This window comes from Ictalurus punctatus, chromosome 3 (assembly GCF_001660625.3).
Source record: "Ictalurus punctatus breed USDA103 chromosome 3, Coco_2.0, whole genome shotgun sequence".
Classification (NCBI taxonomy): Eukaryota; Metazoa; Chordata; class Actinopteri; order Siluriformes; family Ictaluridae; genus Ictalurus; species Ictalurus punctatus.
Window position 1 is genome coordinate 22,492,209 of NC_030418.2, and position 22,441 is coordinate 22,514,649.

The 22,441-nt window shown below is 37.4% G+C and overlaps 2 protein-coding genes across 16 annotated transcripts; one reads left to right on the forward strand and one right to left on the reverse strand.

Annotated features, from left to right (window-relative positions):
• Positions 1-994: 994 nt before the first annotated feature.
• bag3 (BCL2 associated athanogene 3) lies at positions 995-9,279 on the reverse strand. 2 transcript variants are annotated; one of them, XM_017463617.3, is made up of 4 exons: positions 9,066-9,279; positions 5,347-5,676; positions 2,647-3,027; positions 995-2,426 (listed from the first exon to the last, which is right to left on the reverse strand). In XM_017463617.3, exons 1-4 carry the CDS (start codon positions 9,255-9,257, stop codon positions 1,734-1,736), a joined length of 1,596 nt encoding a protein of 531 aa, XP_017319106.1. In that variant the 5' UTR covers positions 9,258-9,279; the 3' UTR covers positions 995-1,733. The 2 variants fall into 2 exon arrangements, with proteins under 2 accessions (XP_017319106.1, XP_017319107.1); XM_017463618.3 differs by lacking the exon at positions 9,066-9,279 and adding an exon at positions 7,725-9,035.
• Positions 9,280-11,089: 1,810 nt separating this feature from the next.
• Positions 11,090-22,343, forward strand: tial1 (TIA1 cytotoxic granule-associated RNA binding protein-like 1). 14 transcript variants are annotated; one of them, XM_017463608.3, is made up of 12 exons: positions 11,090-11,213; positions 12,590-12,686; positions 13,697-13,825; positions 15,105-15,159; positions 15,370-15,457; positions 17,746-17,821; positions 18,156-18,264; positions 19,091-19,186; positions 19,286-19,370; positions 20,064-20,199; positions 20,331-20,488; positions 21,071-22,343. In XM_017463608.3, exons 2-12 carry the CDS (start codon positions 12,675-12,677, stop codon positions 21,183-21,185), a joined length of 1,059 nt encoding a protein of 352 aa, XP_017319097.1. In that variant the 5' UTR covers positions 11,090-11,213; positions 12,590-12,674; the 3' UTR covers positions 21,186-22,343. The 14 variants fall into 14 exon arrangements, 13 of the variants coding, with proteins under 13 accessions (XP_017319097.1, XP_047010060.1, XP_053535742.1 ...); XM_047154104.2 differs by having other exon boundaries at positions 13,727-13,825; XM_017463606.3 differs by having other exon boundaries at positions 11,102-11,287; positions 13,727-13,825.
• Positions 22,344-22,441: the final 98 nt, after the last annotated feature.

Below are 22,441 nucleotides of genomic sequence, written 5' to 3' on the forward strand. Positions count from 1 at the left end.
ACAACAACCCAGGCCTGGTCATGATTCACCACTGCTGCTGCTTATAAACGTGCTTTCTGGATTCCTTTGTTTGATGTGGAGGAAAAAATGTTCCATAGTCAGTAATCAGTGATCAAAACCAGGCATAAAATCAGGCATATTAGCTAACAACAACAAAAAAGAATCTAGTTAAATGTTCATATCGACAAACCTGATACAGATTTTTGGGAAGTGTTTAATCTCAGAACTGTTCAGTTTATCTGATCTTGTAACTGGTCACATTCACTGTACATTCAGTAGCCACTTTATTAGGTACACTTGTTAGCTGGTTTATCAGGTACCCCTACTATATAGGGGCGCTTTGTGTGACCACGATAGACAAAGCAAAGGGGCCTCATAGGACTACTTCTGATTTGACATTATTTTGGCAGTGGACCATTCTCAGCAGTGATAATAACATGGTAATGTATTTAGCATTGGCATGAACACTGGAGTTTTTGAGCACCTCAGTGTTGCTGTGGATTGATAACAGTCCAGCAAGGGCTACAGGATGATTAAGAGAAATTGTGCATGGAAAAACATGAGCTGTACCGTCTAAATGTTCTGTGGTGGTCCTTTTTATTGATGGATGGGGTATACTGATGTGCTAAATCAACAAATACTTTAAGCTTCAGCTTGGTAACATTTTATTATAATTACCCTGAATCACATCTGAAAGGAGTGGTCTAATATTGTAACCTCAGTTCCAACTATATTAGACCATTTATATTTTCAGTGGAATGTACTTTCAAAGTAAAAATGATACAGCTGCACTATAAGTAAATAGCACTCTATTTTTATTGCAGTTATTTTGATTGTTGTATTTTTTCTTTTTAAAATCTGTGGTAGTATACATATATCACAACTTACTTTGCAACCAAATAGTAACAGTACACTGCTACTTTATATCGCAGTCATTAAGTGCTTGCAGAGTTCTAAAGCATCACAGAAGTCACATGAGAAGGGATACACAGTATACTTTTCAGGTCTTTTATTATTCATGTATATTTTGTGTAGAGAATACACTTTAATGGAGATGGAGGACATTTTTACCACTGGAAAATATGTAAAAATGTTCATTTTGGCACAAAAATAGAATAGAAATATAACACTGTTGTCTATATCATTCAACCATTAATACTGATGTTGACAAGTATCAAGATCACAATATTATAGTCAAAACACGGATAGTCTGATCAGTTTTTGTTTTCCAAATGTAAGAATAGATATATAAGGAGTTTGTTTTTCATGTGTAACCTTGACCCTTTTTACACTTGTAAATAATTTCTTTGACCGCTGTTATAAAATCAATTAACAAAATCAGTGTCCTTCTATGAAACAATGGGTATTCTTATTGGAATTTCAAAAGCTTTTCATCATACATGGAAAAGACTAAAGGCAAACATCGGATACTTGTCCTAAGTAGAAGCAAAAATAAAGCACATTCATTTGAGTAAAGGCCTCTTATTTGAGACTGAGTTTCAGGATGAAACTTAGCCACCACAAGGTCACCACTATGGTCCTGCTACAAGACACTTGTACAGTAAAATTCCACAAGAGCGCCATCACTTAACAGCACACATAACTGCACTCAGCAAACAAATCACATATTAACTGTCAGCCAACAGAACAATTAAATTAATTGTGCATGCAACCAATAACAGACTGAGGAGATGTGATTGTCTCTTTCATACTAGGGGGGCTTTGGTTTGCAGTTATGATATCTCCTTGGCCTTCTCCATGTCTGCCTGGTTGATCAAACTAGGCTCTCCTTTCTCATCTTCAGTGCTGCTGATGCTCACCTGTGCTTCTGATTGCTCACCCAGCATCTCTAGTTCCTCCAGAATGGTTTGTACTCTGCGGACACCATCACGTCGGGCCTGACGCACATCTATACGTCCCTCTGGATCAACCGAATCCAGAGCCAACAATTCTTTGGTCAAAAATTCCTCCAGTATCAGATATCTTTTATCATTCTTTTTCCCGTAAAAACCTTTCACCTCCTGGGCCAGTTTCTCCACCCGCTCCAATATTTGCTGTACCTTTGTCAGTCCTGGGTGACTTGAGCTTGGCTCCACCTTCTCCTCGAGTTCAACTTCTGGTTGTGGGGCTGATGGTTCCTGAGGTTCTGGTGTTGCTGGAACCTGCATGGAACCTAAATTAGCGGTCTCTGGCACTGGAGGTGGCACTTGTTCAGACTGAAGCACAGGCTGTTGTATGGGGGTCTGTATAAGTTCCTGTTCAGGTTCCAGTATGGGATGCTGTGTCAGTGGTAATATAGGATGTGGTACAGACTGTTGTGGTTCAGCCACTCTCTGAATAGGAATCTCAATGGGGAGGCTGGTGCGATGTTCAACAGGATGATCAACTTTACTAGGAATCTCTGTATGCATAACATGCTGCTGGACCTGGGAAGATAAGATATTAAGACATTAGTTCCTGTTATTGCAATTTAAATGTTTGAATGTTAAGTAGTACAATTCAGGTTAATTGTTTTAAATAAAACATCACAAGTATGGCAGCTCAGGTTTATACCAGAATTTTATACTCATTGATTCATGCTGCTGTATGTTCTGTGTATCTCACACTGTATTAAACATGCCTAAGAATTCACTCTAGCAATATTACCTGTGGCCTCTCACTCATGACCTGTGCTCTGACTGGCTCCTGAGCCCTTACACTGGGGAGTAAGCTAGGACTAGCTGAGCGATTCTGCTCAAGCTGGATGGGCATATGTTCGCGGTAACTTGGGGCTTTTTCTCTTGTGGAAAACGCAGGGCCAGGACTCCATTCTTCTGGTTGACGACTGTGACTGGAAGGTTGATATTCTGTTTGCCATAAGCGCTTAGGATGGACATTCTGGGTTTGTGGGCTACCTACGGTCCCCTCATGAATGACAGGAATGGGAATATAGCCTGACCGGAGGCCTGTGCTGCTGGGTCTGGAAGGTTGATGCTGCGAGTTGGTATGAGACTGTGTCCCCTGTGGTGAATGGTGCACATGGTGAACCTAAAATCAATAAAATAAATGAAGATCAATTTCAGAATCTAATAAGTTGTTATTACAGTGGTCTCCATTAATATTGGCACCCTTGGTAAATATGAGCAAAGAAGGCTGTGAAATTTGTCTTTATTGTTTAACCTTTTGATATTTTGTTTTAAAAAAATTCACAAAAATACTCTCATGGATATCAAACAACTGCAAACACAACACAGGTTTATCAAAACAAATCTTTGTTAAAAATATGTGTGCAGCAATTATTGGGACCCCACTGAATTCATATGAGAAAAATATATTTGAAGAATATTCACACATTTTTTTGATATTTAACATTTTTTTAGTACACCTGGGTGACTAGTAGCAGGAAATTGTTCAACCATGACTTGTTTCACAGGGGTATAAATATGAGGTAACATATAGGCCAAATTCCCTTAGTGATTAATAACAATAGGTAAGGCCAAGGAATATAGTTGTGATGCGCGGCAACAGATTGTTGTGCTCCACAAAATGGGAAGTGGCTATAAGAAAATAGCACAAGCATTGAAAATGGCCATTTCCACCATCAGGGCAATAATTAAGTAGTAACAGTCAACTGGAAATGTTATGAATCAACCTGGAAGAGGATGTGTGTCTATATTGCCTATAAGAATCACAGCTGTAAAATTGCAGAAGTTAGCTGCGTCTTGGGGTCAAAAAGTCTCAAAAAATACAATCCAAAGTCACTTATATCACCACAAGTTGTTTGGAAGTATTTCAAGATAAAAGCCCCTACTCTCATCCAAAAACAAACTCAAGCGTCTTCAGTTTGCCAGACACTACTGGAACTTCAAATAGGATCATGTTCTATGATCAGATGAAACCAAAATAGAGCTTTATGGTAATAAACACCAGAGATGGTTTTGGCGCACACGGAGAGGTAGCTATATGGAAAAGTACCTCATGTCCACGGTTAAATATGGTGGTGGCTCTTTAATGTTTTGGGTCTGTTTTTCTGCCAGAGGACCTGGATATTTTGTTAGGATACATGGCATCATGGACTATCAAATATCAATGGATGTTACATGAAAACCTGACTGCCTCTGCCAGAAAGCTTAAAATGGCCCGTGGTTGGATCTTCCAGCAGGACAATGATCCAAAACATACATCAAAATCAACACAAAAATGGTTTACTGACCACAAAATCAAGGTCCTGCCATGACCATCCCAGTCCCCTGACTCAAAACCCATAGAAAACTGTGGGGTGAACTGAAGAGAAGAGTCCACCAGAATGGACCTCGAAATTTGAAGGATCTGGAGAGATTCTGCATGGAGGAATGGTCTCAGATCCCTTGCCATGTATTCTCCAACCTCATCGGGCATTATAGGAGCTGTTATCTTGGCAAAGTATAGACAAAAAGGGTGCTAGTAATTGTTGCACACGTATATTTAACAAAGATTTTTTTTATATATATAAAACCTGTCTTTTGTTTGCAATTGTTTGATATCCATGAGAGCAGAGTATTTTTGTGATTTTTTTAACAAAAAATCAAAAGGTTAAACAATAAAGACAAATTTTCACAGCCTTCTTTGCTCATATTTACCAAGGATGTCAATATTAGTGGAGGGCACTGTATATAGTATAAATTATGCAAAAAGAATAATGAATCAAGAAAAGCTTAAATGCAACAAGGAGTTTGTTTACAGTGAAAATGTGCATAACTAGGAGACATTCCCTTAGGTTACATGACGAGTTAATATGTCCCAGTACTTGCATACTCTTATGCTACACACTCAAAAATATGTACTTTTTCCTTCATAAAAGTAGGCAAACTGGGATGCAGGAAAAGTCATTAGTCTAAGCTCATGCAATAGACAGATCCATCTATCTAAACCGGTATGTACAACTTAATAGGATGTAGTTAAGTTGGTCAATGGTGCAGCTTTTTAAACGCGTCGTAAATAGCTTATTGTAATCACAAGAAGCATGATGAAATAGCAATTTCAATAATATTTAAAGCGGGGTTTTTTCATGCTTTTTAAGTATTCCTTGTAAAGTACAAACCTACAGTTTCAAATTCCTGTGTTTTATGGCTTCTTGAGATATCCCTGACTATTGCATATTTTATTAGCAATATAGTATGATGTGCCAAGTGTTTATAAGTAGGCTCAGGTTTTTGAAACAATTTACTCTGTCCAGTAACAGCTTCTGCACAGAATTACTTCAGGAGCCATGTACTAGGTCCCAAAACACCCCTACATAAAATACTCTATACATTCCCAAAATGCTAGTATCTTTTTCTTTCATGTGTGTACCCATTACATCAAAAATCGAGTACACTGGGATTGTACCTCAGGTCCATGTGAAGCAGGTGAACAGGACAGGCAGTGTGAATCGGCCTCTGGAGTGGCCTGTACAGGAGATCTTGTTTGACAGTGCAGTGTGGGAGTTGGGGATGGAGTCCGGCCATCTGCTCTTAGGTTTTGCTGGTTTGCCGGATACATATAAGAAAATGGTGGATACTGTTGCTGCCTGTTTTCGACATTTTCATGGGTGACTGGGATAGGGATATAGCCTTGACGTAGGGATGGCTGTTTCATCTCCGAAAAAAAAACCTTGTGCATGTCCTGAGGAGATGATTCTGTAGATGCACAGGGGCCGTTTGGGGACAGCTGAGTACCCTGCAACACATTTATCAAATACATTAAATAAATATATGTCATTGAAAAGCACTGGCAAACATGTTAGTGATGCTACACAATAAAGATGCAAAAGCTATAAATAATCTCCAGCCAGCTATTTAGAAAAACGGCTAATGAACATAACATTACCTGAAACTGATATTACCTAATTAAGCCTCATTAAAAGTATTGGAAGAAATGTTAAGGGAGGGATTCTTGATTTATGTTATAGTGAAATCTTCGCACTCAACCTTAACTATTCTTGTAAAACAAAGTCACTTGGTCACCTCACAGATTACTGTAAGCTTTCACTTTTCAGCACCATGTAATATTTCACACATACTACACTATTCTTTATTTTTGTTACAGTGGCGAAAAATACTATGTGCTACTACTTTAAATCTTTGCAAAGGCTGCTTTAGTGCAGACTTCCTTAAAATCTTTAAAATCTTTCACTGCATTAAATACACATCACTGCAACTCACAAAATGGGAATTTTGTCTATTATAGGTCTATTTCCAAAAAAACTGTCCATCTGTACTCAATGCAGGATATTTTCCTTAGTTTGAAACATAATAATGATAATGAGTTTTCATTTATCACATATACATATGCACAGTGAAATTCTATTCTTCGCATACTCTGGAATGTCAGGAAGCTGGGGTCAGAGTGCAGGGTCAGCCATGATACAGCGCCCCTGGAGCAGAGATGGTTAAGGGCCTTGCTCAAGGGCTCAACAGCGGCAGCTTGGAAGTGCTGGGGCTTGAATGCCCGACCTTCCGATCAGTAACCCAGTGCCTTTACCACCAAGCCACCACTGCCCCATCGTTCTCTGGGAGTAGCCAACATCCCACTCATAGATGTGAAATAACATTAGAGCTAGAGAAAACATTTCAACATGCTGTTCCTTACACTATGTGTGACATCACTGGTACAGTGTGTGCTTAGCAGTGAAATACCTATACATATTACGAAATGCTTTCACATGTCTAAGGTATTACCACTCTGATCATTACTATGTAAATGTGGATCATATACACACACAACCAGCATATTCCAAGCCTGTGTCTCTGTTTGAATGCATAACTTTCCCATTTTTTGCTTGTGTAAGTTTTACTTCAGTTTTGCTGTTTTGAAGTAATATTTTGACATAAGTGGCCTTATGATGTAACATGTAAGGAATAAAAACGGGACATGCTTCACATCAGACTATATTCATCTACCCTATAGTGTTTTGTTCCTCTTATATCAAAGCACTTCTTATTTATTTTATTTATTAAAGGATGACATCATACTTTTTATCTGTTTATAGTCACATTAATTTTATCCATATACAGTTGCATTTAATGTTTTCTGAAACATGTTAGTTCCTTATGTTGTAGCAGCTATAATCTGTCATTCCCTCACTTTCTTGTGAAGTTAATAAAACAGGATAAAATGGACCTTCTCCTCCACCCTTACATTTATTATTAGTCTTAGAGTATGTGGAGCATCCTTGTCAATAAGTTGCTACTAGAGAAACAACAGAATTAGAATAAACACATTAATATAAACCTATGATTTGCCTAGCACTACTTTAGAGCCGAGCAGTTATACAAAATAAAATCAACGACTTGTAACCAATCAGATTTAAGAATTCAACAGCGCTGCGGTATAGGTCCTGAGATGCTGTCTATTGACCTGTGAAGGAATTTAAAGTATTTGTAAAGTAAATTGTTCACTTTAGCCAAAAGGAACATATTAAACACGTAGCTAATGGGTGTGGTAAAGCACTTTGACCAAACTAGGTTTTACAACTGAATGCGTTAACATCCCAAGCCCATAAATGGTTGATCCAGGATTATGTTCCGAGTAAAATCCTCATACCAGTAATTCTGCAGATGTTTTGTATTACTAGAAATATACGCCATACATTTACCATCACGACATGACTCACTGTGTGTGTGTGTGCGCTCAATGGATTGCTGTTTGGTTGCCACTGTAGCTTAAAATATACTTGGTGAGGGGGTGAGCTTCACTAAACAGATCCCTGATGAGAAAAGACTTGCCTTACTCATCGATGTGAATCGGTGGGTTCAGCCCCAGACCATCTCGCAAATCCACTTAGCATGCAGAAATAGTAACATTGTTATAATATTACAATCGTATATACAATCGTACATAGTATGACAGGTAAAATTGTAAGTCCACATATGTATGCTCTTGGATTATTATAAAGTTGACCGGTTCTCCTAACAGTATCCTTTATAAGTAAAGAGTAAAATAAAGCTATTTTTTTTTAAGGCACGTCATTGTAAACAGAGAAACAGAACATGAGTGACCTTCTGTCCGCTGACTATTTGGCATGACCATGCGCCCAGTTTATCTCCTGGCAGCTGTGTCTTTCCAGCAGACTCTTGGTGACACTAACTTTGGACAACAGCAAGTGTTGATCTTTCTTAATGAGAGATACCAGCTGGTGAGCACTAGTCTGCACCCCCAGTGTTTCAACCTCGCTTGGTAACAGGAATGTTCTCTACTGTTTATGAGTTTATTCCACAGTAACACTCCCTGCCCCAGAGTTGAATTTATATTATTTGGGCCCAGTTGGTCTTCAGGGGACTGTGTAGATCAACTCTGTAGGTGTTCGATCAGATAGCTTTTTCTGTCTAATAGGAAAGTGCAATCTTTTTTTCCTCTCTCTCTGGTTTTTTTTTTTTTTTTTAAATTCTACAGTGGCTTGTCTCTGGTTAAAGGCATTAGCTTCCACTGGCTATCACTGAAGCATGAGAGGGTGGATCCGTCTCAAATCCCATGTAAGGAAAACTTTCGGAGGTACGATACCGCACAGTTCCAGCGATGTTACCAACAAACCGCAGTCTGCGCAGCTCCTGAGTCTTTAAATAAACATTATGGAGATGGTCAAACACTCAGGGTCTTTAGGCGACATAATAACTGCAGTGCGTCACACACACACACACACACACACACACACACACACACACATCAGTCAAGCTTAGATCACAACACGAAAATATTTCCGTGCGTTAGGAACCCATCAATCCATTATGAGAATATGAGAAGAAGCGCTATTTTAGGCGCGCAGTCAGAAGGACTGAATACAGTCAGAACTCCATACAGTCCGTATTCAAGTCGATTAACATCCATTTACTCATTGCAATCTTTCTGCGCAATTTAATAAAAATGGAGTCCAGGTAAAGTTAGACAAATAGACTAACGCAGCAGTAAAATGAGATCTGCTAAGATAAATAAATAAATAAATAAATTAGCAGCTGTCTTCCACATTACAGTCACGCACTACACTTAGGCAGAAGGCGGCGATAGAGATGCTAGAACTGAACTTCCAGCGCGTTTCCCCGCGGCTTGTCTGTGAAGGTTATCGGGCTTACCCGTTTACTGTCGTGCCGGGGGTCGTTCCACGTTGTGATGCGATTGTTGTGATCCACAAAAAACGGCCATCCGGTCTGAGGGTCGATTTTAATCTCCCACCCTGGAGGCAGAGGATCATTGGTAGCCATTGTTTCAACAGGAGACAGTATTTTCATACTCCGATATAGCTTCGGTCCTGAATATTGTGCCATGACGGCGCGCTTGGGTCCTTTAATGAAGCTCTGCGGTGACGCGCGCTGAAGGGGTGGGGCTTCGCGAATCAACTAGTGCGCTCCTGAAGAAAGTTCTAGCTCTGTCATGACTTACTGTGGATCTAAAATGTGCTGTTGTTATTATTTATTGTTAGGATTTCTTAATCATTCATTCGTAACCGTTCTATTATTTAAAAAATATATTATTATTATTGTTATTATTATTATTATTATTATTATTATTATTATTATTATTGTTGTTGTAATAGCAGTTTTTGTATTTATTTAAATTTTGTGTAATAATAACACTTATTAATATAATAATAATAATAACATCATTAACAATAATATTCATCATCATTATTATTATTACTGTTGTTGTTTATTTGTTTGTTTTTCTTCCATCTTTGTTACTATTTGGGGTGAATTGGCAAATTCTAAACTGAGAAATTACCACACACACACACACACACACACATACACACACACACACACACACAGTCAATTAAAATTAATTAATTAATTAATGTTACCAGCTAAAAATGTGAACACAAACTGTTAAAAAATGTTCATATTAAACATGAACTGATTTACACTTTGTTCCATTTAACAGGTAGCTTGTTGTTATTGGTCTTTTTTTTTTATAAACTACTGAATCCTTATCAAGCAATTTTGAAGACATATACAGACAGATGCTTTCACACAACGCAGTGCACAATGACCCTGTATGAATGTATCAAAAAAAACATCCTGATGAGTAAAATAAATTATTTGAATGTATTATTTTTTATGCATCATATTTAATAATTAATTTAGCCAATCTGATATTTAATGGTTACACTTTAACCCTTTTTATAAGAAATATTCAAATAGTGTTACCCCAGAGAAATCTAGTGCTTTATATGGTGTATGTGCCCAGGCTACTAAACCAGTAGAGTGAACTCGGACCACACGGGACATTAAAAGTGGGACACTTAAACTTTCTTGTGTTCTTTTCTTGCTCCACCACGAGCAGGTCAACGTTATTACAAAACCTTTAGTGACACCATACAATAAAAAATGTAATGTGATTTCACAGAGAGGATCTGTATGCAAACCAGTTCCCCAGACTAAGAGGAAGGTAAGGTAAATAATGTTAGGTTTTACTAACTTAAATCTTAGACTTGTAGATGTGTTAGGGATATTAAAATTAATAAGGTTTCAATAAAACATCATTATTGTATTATTAAAGTTTTGTTTTATGTTAACGTTTTTAAATTAAAATATTTTTATGATATTTTTATATGGGTTCCATTACTTAAAACACTCCTGTTGCATTGTTTGACTTTGTTTATTGGCAAAGAAAGTAGATAATATTTGTACAGTTGCTGCACAATGTACACACGAAACAGTTGAAGTTTTGTGGCTAACAATATAAAATAAAACGTAAAATAGATAAATAAGTAGACATGAGCAATGTCATTCGACAATACTGCTACATAGTATACAGTGCCCTTAATTTAATCTTTATCTCTTGGATGTTGTCCAAGTAAGATTTTTTTCCGGCTGTGGTTGAATCCAGAATCTCCTGGAAGGAGCGGTTCCCGGTGCAGTGCTGACCCTGCGCAGATTATGCTTATATAACATGCTATTACATTACGACCATCTACCGTATATACGTTATAAGATCTTATATGCTGTATATAATTATGGTTGCATAACATATTTCTTCAACATATGAGTCTGTGCAAATACATCACGTGCACGATCTTGCAAGGGCTATTTGAAGATCAGTGGATGTTCAGAATGTGCGCAGCTTGAATGTACCCTGCGTCGGCTTCATGTCCAACCCCGTGATCTCTCGCGCATGCGCACTGATTGAAGTCCTGGCTGGCCGGGTTTCGCCATTTTCTACACAATAAGCAAAGTAACTAGCTTTACCAGTTTGGTGTTCTTTTACATAAGCTATAACGACAGGTGGGTTATCAATAAGTTACACTAAACTTTGTACGATATCTGAGAATGGAAGACGAGAGCCACCCAAAAACCCTGTAAGTAATTTACAAAACAATGCCAGTCCATGCGCTTGGATCAGAGTGTTCAAATACCACACTCACGTTAGCATAACCATATCTGGTTAGCCCAGAGGAGTGAAAAATAGAGGTGCGCCGTCACTCAAAGTTCGGCGCAAAAATTAATTTTAACTGCGTATAAATATAAAGTGTGTTACTGCCAAGCGATTAAAAGATCTTGGTTTGCTTATTGTAAACTGCCTGGTGTTGCGTTGCTAGCCGGTTCAGCAGCGCGAGCCAGCGTTTTGTTACCGCGGCTAATATTAACTTGTACGCGGGCTTGAATTATCGTACCTAAGAGCTTATTTAAAACTGAATGGCGAATTGGACTCAATTCAGCGGTGGACACTGACATTGTGCTACAATGGGTAGCCAATTTATACATTTTAAGCGTCGAATAAAATTTAAATAGCTACAGTGTTATTGTCAGCTAGCTACCCGGGCTACATGTTAGCCATTGTCTGATATGTCCCCAGCTGCTAATTTTCGGAGGCCTATTAGCCCCGGTGCTGTGGCCTCTTTCTCAACAATGCCTCGCGTCTTTCTAGACGTTTAACCTTCAGATTGTCACATTTTATTCTCGAAGTTGTTGTTTAATTTCGACAGCTGGAAATATTTACGTTTGTCAATTGTGGAATTCTCGGCTTTCTTAAAAGCGCGTTTGCAAAATACAAAAAGTTCTCAAACTACATGCAGTGTATGTTGTCTTCAAACACCATTACTCACTTTATTACCACAGGGCTTTAACCATACATCACTACTCACCTTATTACCACAGGGCTTTAACCATACATCACTACTCACTTTATTACCACAGGGCTTTACCATACACCACTACTCACTTTATTACCACAGGGATTTACCATACACCACTACTCACTTTATTACCACAGGGCTTTACCAGTGTAATGTTACTTTACTAAGTAGCCTTTAATAGAGATTATCTTGTGTAAAATGAGAATGTGTATTAATCTAACTCTATTGTAGTGTGCCAGTCTACACTGTAGGTTGTTATTTCAGCTTTTTGTTCATTTATAGTGTATGGTAATTGGCCTTGTAAACACACCAACAGGACAAAAGTGCATCTGCTTTTTCATTTTTATTATTTTTTATTTTATTTTTTATTTTAAGTAAAAGAAATAAGGCCGTCTTGAGTTCAGTGTCTAAAGCATATAGAGGGAGAAAAACCCCAGAGTCTCGTTGCATTATGCATGTGTTTGTGATTGTGTGTGGTGATCCCAGGTTTAAAGATCTCTCTGGAATTCTGTTTTGTTTTTGCAGTTACGTGGGAAACCTGTCTAGGGATGTTACAGAGAACTTAATCCTTCAGTTGTTCACCCAGATTGGTCCTTGTAAAAGTTGTAAAATGATAACTGAGGTAAGAATTCATTATGGTGTTGGATAAATAAAAATCTAGATTTCTCCTAAAGCTTAGCAAGCTAGGGAAGTTATGTGGTTTTGTTTTTGAGCTTTTTGCCCACTATAAACCCGAACAGTGACGTACAGTACTGTGCAAAAGTCTTGGGCACATGCAAAGAAATGCTTTAAAAATAAAGATTCTTTAACAGTATTGAAGTTAAGCGCTCTATAATAAATACTAAAAAGAGCAGAAAACAGTAATAAATGAAACAAAGTTAGTATTTGGTGTGATGACCCTTTGCTTTATTGTAGTCTTGTTTAATTAGTTCAGGTTTATAAGTAAATGAGCTGTAAGTTTTATTGAGCATCTTGCAGAACCAGCCACGGTTCTTCTGGAGACTTTGACTGTCGCACTTGCTTCTTATTTTAGCAGCAAAATCCAGCAGCCTTCATTATGGGTTTCTTTTTTTTCTTCTTCTTCTTCTTTTTTTTTTTTAATCTGAAAAATGGGCTCTTACATAATATGCTGCTTTCTTTACTGACATACAGACATTTCATTTTGTGCGGGGAAACTAATGTTTGGAAATTTAAAATGTTTTTGTACTTACTCGATAATGTAGAATTCACAAAATAAAAATCTGTAACAGTTTGTACAAAAAATAGGGTGCCTAAGACTTTTGCACAATACTGTATGTTTGTTTATTGATATGAAAACCAGTATGTTTGCCTCAAGAAATTTAGTTTGCAGCAAAATTATAGGACAATTTAATTTTGGATTAGAAATGTGTGTCTTGTTTATCAATAAGAATGGCAAATGAATAAGAACTAGTGATTAAAAAAAAGAGGAATACAATTATAAAAATGTCAATAATATGCTAGGTAATGTAGTAGTTTATAGTTGATTACTCTGAAAAGCCAGAAATCCATATAGGCGAGGGTTGTCCAGGAAAAATATATTTTTTTAATAATTGCAATTTTGTCATATCTGTGTGATTAATAATATGCTTTCCTGCTGTTTCTTCTCTGCAGTTGGATAATGTTGGATTTTCTATATTGCAGCACACAAGCAATGACCCATATTGTTTTGTGGAGTTCTATGAACACAGAGATGCTGCAGCTGCTTTAGCAGCAATGAATGGCAGGAAGATTCTAGGAAAGGTACATCTTCAGCTGTGCTTATGATAGGGCTGCATGATTATGGCCAAAATGATCATCACGATTATTTTGATCACGATTATCATGATTTTTAATCGATTTTAGAGACAACATATTTTTATAGCACTTTCACGTTTAAATAAACAGCCCGCTGCTTTCACCTCCATGCTGTGCTACATTCCTGCTGATGTACAAATCTTTGCATCAAATTAGACTCATCCTTAACATGCATCATCTCGTAGAAGCAAATTTATAAATAAAATTGTACCCAAATTATCGGATAAGTAAAAATAAAAATGCCATCAACGAAATTAAAATATGCAATCAAATATAACAATATGCAACTAAATGAAAACAATTCAGGCCTATGCAGTAAAGGCAATAACAGCGTTTACAAGAGGAGAGACGTAGCCACATCACCCAATAGAGTGGTGCAGGGGTGATGTCATTTTGTACCGGAACCCGGAAGTTAGCATCACACCGGTTCCCTCGACAAAAACCCAATAGGATTTTCCCATAGGCTTTTGGATTATTGCAACAAATAAGCTCTGTGATCAACAAAAGTTTACAATACTAGCACGTTTTTTCCATCAAGATCATTTTCACAAATGAACACAACTTTTATGAAGTTTGAAGCCTAAATACAATCGACAGAAATAAACAGCTAACCGGATGCTATAAACGAACTACACCACGGTCGCTCGACTTCAACGTCACCACCACCACCAAGCTTCCGACAACTTTTCGGATTATATGATAACTTTTCCATAATATGGATGCACTATGTGGATCATCACGCTTTTCTGGGGGAACTGTGGACAGCAAATCTGAACCAGTTTATCTGCAAAGTTTTTTCCTGTTCGACGTGATGACGTTTAATGTCCCGGACAACAGCTTTAGTCACATTTAGCAACTTGTTAGTGCCACGATTTCCCCTCACGCAAGTGCTAGAGCATGCACGCTCTGAAACCTGAAGCGGAGCTCGCAGTGCGAGCGCTAAAATGCTAACTGGCATTATAAAATGACGTAATCCCTGCGCCGCTCTATGGTGACTGGCTGTAAGTTTAGGAAGCGCATGATTTGATATGTGGCGTTATCTGTGAGCGGAGGACGAACGTTAAACATCAATATCACAGTCGATCATGTTCATGTAATCATGGGCAGTGAAAATCAAGATCGATATTCAATTCATTGTGCAGTCTTAGCTTATGATGTGCGAACTAAGACCGAGACAGTGTGTGAGCGCATCATGAGATTACCATTCTGTCTAAACCATTTGCAGGAGGTCAAGGTGAATTGGGCAACGACTCCAAGCAGTCAGAAGAAAGACACATCCAGTAAGTTGGCTTTTATCTTTTTTCTTGTAAACATTGTGGCCTGCATTAAGAATGTAATTAAATATTTCTCTCTTATGAGTCAGTTTTTAAATATGAGTATGAGTTATTTTTTGCATGAGTCATTTCCTATGTATTTTGATATATTTTATGCAGTTGGAACAGTAAATCTTTTTAGTGTATCAGGATAACTTTTTTTTTTTCTTCTTGCAGATCATTTCCATGTTTTTGTGGGAGATCTGAGTCCTGAGATCACCACTGATGATATTAGAGCCGCATTTGCTCCTTTTGGGAAAATCTCGTAAGTGTTGAGGAGTTTCGTGCTTTGTGCCACTGAAGTTTATACGCAATCATTCATATCGTTTTTATCTAATGATTCCTAAGACTAGTTTATTTATAGCATAGTTTATTTATGGACCGGAAGGAGGACGCAAATTGTTTTCAAGAAAAAAAAAACACAGACAGGGGATCATTTGGGTACTCGGTGTATTTTATTGCTTTCTAAATCGAATGTGCCTAAATGAAAAACTCCATGTTCCTTCTATATTTTCTTTTTGCTGGGGAGAGGCGGAGCTTAGTCTGCCTTTTATCTAGCTGTCAGTGCAGGCCAGTGTTGCCAACTTAGTGACTTTTCAGATCCCTTTAGCGACTTTTATTTATTTATTTATTTATTATTTTTATTTTTTTTAAAAAGGGACCTAAGGACAAATTTAACGTCTTTTTGGACAAACCTTAGCGACTTTCCAAATGTCGCCAGTACTGTCCTACAAGCTCAAGGTCTTGCTTTCCCGCTGCACTCACACCTCTCTGCGTCTGCTCTGTTCAATGAGTGACTGAGAACCGGAGCAACACGTCCCGGTGATCACACGCAGCTGGCACAGACGTGAATGTAAAAAGAAGCAAGCGCAGGTGTCCCACTGATTTGATTTAACAATGTCATGGATAATGAGATGTGCCCTTCGTCCCAATTTACATCCTTCTTATGTGAAAGTTTTTAGAACGCAAGACGAATGTAATGCAACATGTTTTACATGTAAAACAGTACATGTTATTACAACCTAGTTCTCTTGTTCAAAGCAGTTATAGTGTTCAGAAACCTTTTTGGTCATTCATGATCCATACCTGTCCATTATATAGTTTTATAAAAGTTATAAAATAAATCATAATGAAAAGTAATTTTAAAAAAGTACAAGAACACAAAAGCAAAATATCTTTATATCAAAACAGATTATAGATAGATTTTATGTAGAATAGATATACCTTGTCTCCTCCAATATGGGGGGGTGGGGGGCTTCAGTTACAAAAGGTTGAGAACCTCTGATTTATAGCAAATATTTTTTTGTTTGTTTGTTTTACTATACGTGGTTAAGATTGCCAAAGGCTGAGTTGAGGGAGAAGTTGTTGATTGCTTTTGCCATGTGTTGTAGAAGTGACATGAAATTGTTAGGGTGGATTCCTAAAATTGAAATGGAACTAAATTGATATGCGTGACCACACGATCTGTAGAACCATCTATCTTTCAGTATTGCATAAAACACTACTAAATCCACACGTTCAGTTCCCAAACATTATAAAGGTTAGGTTTTTAGGACTATTTAGGAAGTACTGTGTCTAGAGCCATGTTTTAAAGATGTTCCTTAAAAAGATTATCTGCACCACTACACATTCCTGATTAAATTGAAGAAACGGTAAGTAAATCTGACTGTTCACTTTTAAAGAAGTTAAATATTTGGTGTAAAATTGTAACAATAAAGCTGAACATTTTTCAGATTCTTTTTAGCTGTGAGTGTTAGTTAATAGCACTCTGGTTATTTTACAGAAATGCTCATAGGATTGGACAGGAGCTTGAAGGCTAACAGCAAGGAACTGTGCACACTGGGAACTCAGATGTAGATTTTTTTCTATTTACTCTTTATCTTTTTTATATTTATATACTGCAATATTTTTGTATTAACACTGAAGTAGTGTAGTTTTTTTAACAATCCTCCAATATTTCTTGAACTTGTAAAAGTGTTGTATTTTGTGGTTTGCCTAGTTGTTTTGATAGTTTGATTCTCTTAAAATTCTGAAAATGTCAATTTTTCGAAATTTGCAGCTTTCCAAACTCCATATTGGTGGTAAAGAATTGACCAGGAAAAATAAAGAAATCTGTTAACAGGCCATGTATGCCGTTTAATTCCTTTTCTTCCACTTTTGATATTTCTGTATAACTCTGCTGGTAGGATTAGAGACGGCAAAAGAAATTAGGAATGCATGGTAAAGAAATTATTTGTTTGTAGTGGTTTTCTTATTTCTACTGTTATAAAAGTATAAAGCCTTGTGTGTAACACAAGGAACACTATATGTATGAAAACCTTGACTCAGGAGGAGCTTTACAAAACAATGTATTGTAGGTTGCATGAACTTGTATTTTTGATAGTATACCTATAGTGAGAAGATTTTGTAGTGTAATTAATTAATTCGTTTATTTAGGGTACTGCAAAAGTGCTTCACAGAACTTTGTGTGTGTGTGTGTGCTTCCTTTCATTTCTTTGCCATGCTGGCTGATTGGAAGTGAACTGACTTTTCTGGTCTATCATATTCTTTCAGCGATGCTCGTGTGGTGAAGGATATGACAACAGGGAAATCAAAGGGGTATGGATTTGTGTCCTTCTATAACAAACTGGTAAGGCTCCAGCTCAGGAACACAAAGTGAAGGTTATTTCTATTTCTGTTTATTATATTTATTATGACCCATTTTAAGTTTAATTCAAATTTAAACATTTCATAATGCTTATTGCATTGAAATGGTAAATGGTTAGCTAAATGTATTTGACCGTTAGATCCTTTAGTCTTTTGGTGGTTCAGTCCATTGTAATCTTATTAATATTTAATAACAAAAGCCGGGGCGTTAAATTGTAGAAAGGCAGTGATGAAAGGCTAGCAGTTTTCCCTTTGACTTATTTCCCTTCTTTATATTAAAAATGCATAGTGTAAACTTGTTTTTATGTTTTTGGTAGGATGCGGAGAATGCCATAGTACACATGGGCGGCCAGTGGTTAGGAGGACGGCAGATTCGGACCAACTGGGCCACTAGGAAGCCCCCAGCCCCTAAGAATACTCAAGATGGTACGTAAATCACATTCATGTCTTCTGATTGTCATAGCAGCCAATTGGTAGAGCCTTGTGCTGGAGGAGCCCAGTAACATATAGTTTGATGTTTTCTTGTAGAGGCAATACGAGCTGAGTTGATGGAATGAAAAAGTATTTATCCGTCTTCACCAGAATTAGATTTGTGGTACTGGGGTTTAAATCATTCACCATTCTTTGTTCTTTCTCATAATAGCTATTTGAAGCAAATATATACACACTATGACCAAAAGTTTGTGGTCACCTGACCATCATACCCATATATGATATGAGCTGTCCCTAAACTGTTGCCAAAAAGTTGGAAGCGCATAATTGTCTAGAATGTCTTTGTATGCTGTAGAATCAAGATTTCCCTTGAAATCTAAAGGGCCCAAACCTGTTACAGTATGAAAGTGCCCTTGTGCACAAAGCAAGTTCTATGAGGACATGGTTTGCTAAGGTTGGAATTGAAGAACTGAAGTGGCCTGCACAAAGCCCAGACCGCAACCCGGCTTGCACACCTTTTGGATTAACTGGAACGCTGACTACGCTCCTCACCTGACATCAGTGCCCAACCTCACTAATGCTTTTGTTGCTGAATGAACAAATCCTCTCAGCCACACTCCAAAATGCAATGGAAAGCCTTCCCCATAGAGTAGAGGTTAATATAACCATAAAGGCGACTGAATCTGGAATGGGGTGTTCATAAATCACAAATACGTGTGATTGGGCAGGTGTCCACAAACTTTTGGCCATATTGTGTATTATTTGCTGGCCAGATTTTAGAAATAGTTTTAATAAATTGGTTTGTTTTGGTAAACTGAAGCCAGCCCAAAGCAGCTGAGATATGAAGATGTTGTGAACCAGTCAAGTCCTCAGAACTGCACTGTATACTGTGGTGGCATTCAATCAGGCCTCTCGGGTAAGTCGGACATGGTGTTCCCACTATTATATCTAATATTCTATGTATTTTGTGGAGTTCGTGTTCATGCAGTGTTCATCATGCATTGTTCTATGACAGACCACCTCATGCGACAGACGTTTTCACCTTTTGGGCAAATAATGGAAATCAGAGTTTTCCCAGAAAAAGGCTATTCTTTTATCAGGTAGGCCCCAAGAGCAATTCTTTGTGTTTTTCACCCCCCTCCCCCATGTAAATGATTTGTAGGCATTTTATAACCCAGACAGCTTTTTAGGGAATTCAGCTGTCATTACTTTGATTTCTTGTATATTTATGTATATTGTAGACACCAGTTCTACATCCAGCATTGTGTGTCTTGACTTGCAACCATAATATGGTTGAGTGTTTATATTTGTTACTTCCAGCAATTAACATGTAAAATAAAACAGGAAATCTTTGTTTAGTGTAATTAGGCTGCATTCCCACCATATTCCAAGCTTTGATTGTGTAACTACAGTGATTTTTCATTAGATGGCGCCAAAGAAATTATTAAGGGAGCTGATGTTACTGGCTCTAGTTTTGGCTTATATGGAGCATAACCAACCATAGACATTTTCCTGTAACCTGTTGGCAAGCATGAGAACTCATTTTACTCACCACTAATTGCTTTACATAAAACTCTTTTTTAATAATTTACAAAGACAGGATTCTCCCAATTTTTTTAGTAGTTTGTTTTCCCACTGAAAGTTTGTTTTGACTGAAGCACCAGTCAGATTACAAAGTTCAATGTTCTAAAGCTTATAGCCAGAAAAGTGTACAAAATGCTCAGACTATATGACCATTAAAGCTTAGCTGAGATGTACAGCAAGGCCATGCTGGATTTCTCTCTTATCCACAGGTTCTCTTCCCATGAAAGTGCTGCCCATGCCATTGTGTCAGTGAATGGAACAACCATTGAAGGCCATATTGTTAAGTGCTACTGGGGCAAAGAGTCACCTGATATGGCAAAAACTGTCCAGCCTGTAACAGAACAAGTGTGCATCATTTTATAATTCTTTATTGTAATATTTTTTTTTTATTGGAAATGTTAACTACTTCTTAAGCTCTTTAAATCAAAATATTAAAAAATTAGTTCAATAAAAAAGAGTAATGCTTTTTGCTGAAGGTTGGTTATTTCCAGCAGGTGGATTATGGACAGTGGGGCCACTGGAATCAGGTGTATGGAAATCCTCAGCAGTACGGCCAGTACATGACAAATGGATGGCAAGTACCTTCCTATGGAATGTATGGACAGACATGGAATCAGCAGGGATTTGGAGTGGAGTAAGTTGGTTGGTTTTTGAGTCTTGTGATAAATGAGTATAGATAATGCAGATGTTTGTAAGTATGAGTCACTAAACATTTGTCTTATAAGTGGGGCTGCAACTAACGATTATTTTCATAATCGATTAGTTGGCCTATTATTTTTTTGATTAATCTGATGGGGCAGGGCAAACTTTCTGTACCATTTTTTTCGTTTATTTAAAATAAAATCCAGAGTGTTACAAATATAAACTTCAGACTAAAACTTTATACAACTGTTTGTCCAATTATATAAGACTGAAAAGAACCCAATATACACACACACACTAGAATATATATTATTAATATAGGACCGTGTGGGAACATACATGTACAAAAGGTTAAACAGTATATTCTGCACTAACGGGCATAATAGCACCAATTACACTTTCTTAAATTGGTGGTTAATTGATGTTCTAAAATTTGTTAAACAAGGACACCATGCTGGCTTCTACTCTTCAGAGAATGCCAAAATGAGAACAACAAAACCACTCATGTTCTTATTTTTTAATGTTATTTGCTAGGGCTTTTGAAAACACTTCCTCATTTGCTTTCTCCTTCCAGACAATCACAGTCCCCTGCCTGGGTAGGAGGGTTTGGGACTCAGCCCTCTCAGGCACAGCCTGGCCCTGTGATGAACCAGGCTAACTTTGGCATGGCTGGATACCAGACACAGTGATTTGTTCATCACTGTCCAACATCTGAGTCACTTTGTGGGAGCCCTCTTCCTTGCATGAGGAGGGAATAAAGAGACTAATAGAAGTCATTGACTCTTTCCCGAAAAACATTCAGAACTGACCTGAATCAGGGTTTAAGTGCAAAGAAGTGAATTTTGATTATAGAACACCTTCAGCAGGAAACTGAATTTATTTGCGAAATTTATTTTCATTGTTTTAATGGAGTCGGATATAATAAACTGTACGTTTTCCCCTCCATCTGTATTCAACAATATATTTGCTTATTGCCAATTACAGGAAGTGCACAGGTACATTGTAAAATGCTGTACATGATCTAAACAATGCATTTAAAACTTTCATTTCTCCCCTTCCAAATAGCTGACGTGTTTGCTTGTTAGTCACATAATGGACTTCAAATTTTGTACCTAAAGAAGCAAAACAAGCGTTCTGACACAGTAAACACATGTAAGTAAAGGCACTTTTTGGGGTTCATTGGACCGGTGTCTTGTAAATGTTGAAGTGTAAATGAATTTCTATGTGCAGTTGTGTATATTTAATTCACATTGGCTCCTCATTTCTCTCAGAATTCTAGAGTTTGATACAGCGTGTTATCTTTTTACTATGTTTTACCGACAGTGAAATCTCGTTCACTTTAAAGAAAGGGTCACTCTGTCTGATTATGTAAATAACCTTTGATAACTGGGTGTGGAAAAGGGTTTTCAGCGCATCCCATCTTTATGTCTGGATAGAGCAGAAACTCCACTGCTCTTGACAGACACATGATTGCGTGGCTGACATGCTGAATTCACTCAGTGTTATAAAGAAGCCTTAATTTTCAGTCGCACAGTTTTCCGTTTTACTGATCTGAGACCCTTGTAGAGAGCTGCATTGTTGATTTTAGACCCTACAGTAGATTTGCTCCATTAGCAGTTTTGACAAATATGCGTGCCATTTTCTCTAGTAGCCAGACAAATGAGATTTGGGGATTTTTTTTGGGTGGGGTTGGGGGGATTTTGTAGATTTGAAATGCATGTTTCAAATCACATTTCTTGAGGTTGCTTCTGGAACCGAATGTAATAGGTAAAATGTTTGAATGCCATCTAGCATTTGATAATTTTAAGTCTAAATGAATCTCAATAAATGAACCATTGGACTAGGAATATGTTACTGTATTTTTTTTTATTATTTATTTTAGGATTGAAAACACATTTATTGGTTCTTGTATTTTTAGAGGCAAGTATAACTTAGAAAAAATATT

Coding starts and splice junctions, on each gene's coding strand:
- bag3 (XM_017463617.3), bottom strand. CDS start 9,257: ATGGCACAATATTCAGGACCGAAGCTATATCGGAGTATGAAAATACTG. Junction 5,677..9,065: donor CCCGGCACGACAGTAAACGG/GTAAGCCCGATA, acceptor AATGTGTTGCAG/GGTACTCAGCTGTCCCCAAA. Junction 2,427..2,646: donor TCATGAGTGAGAGGCCACAG/GTAATATTGCTA, acceptor TTATCTTCCCAG/GTCCAGCAGCATGTTATGCA.
- tial1 (XM_017463603.3), top strand. CDS start 11,259: ATGGAAGACGAGAGCCACCCAAAAACCCT. Junction 15,458..17,745: donor GCTCCTTTTGGGAAAATCTC/GTAAGTGTTGAG, acceptor ATATTCTTTCAG/CGATGCTCGTGTGGTGAAGG. Junction 20,489..21,070: donor CAGCAGGGATTTGGAGTGGA/GTAAGTTGGTTG, acceptor TTCTCCTTCCAG/ACAATCACAGTCCCCTGCCT.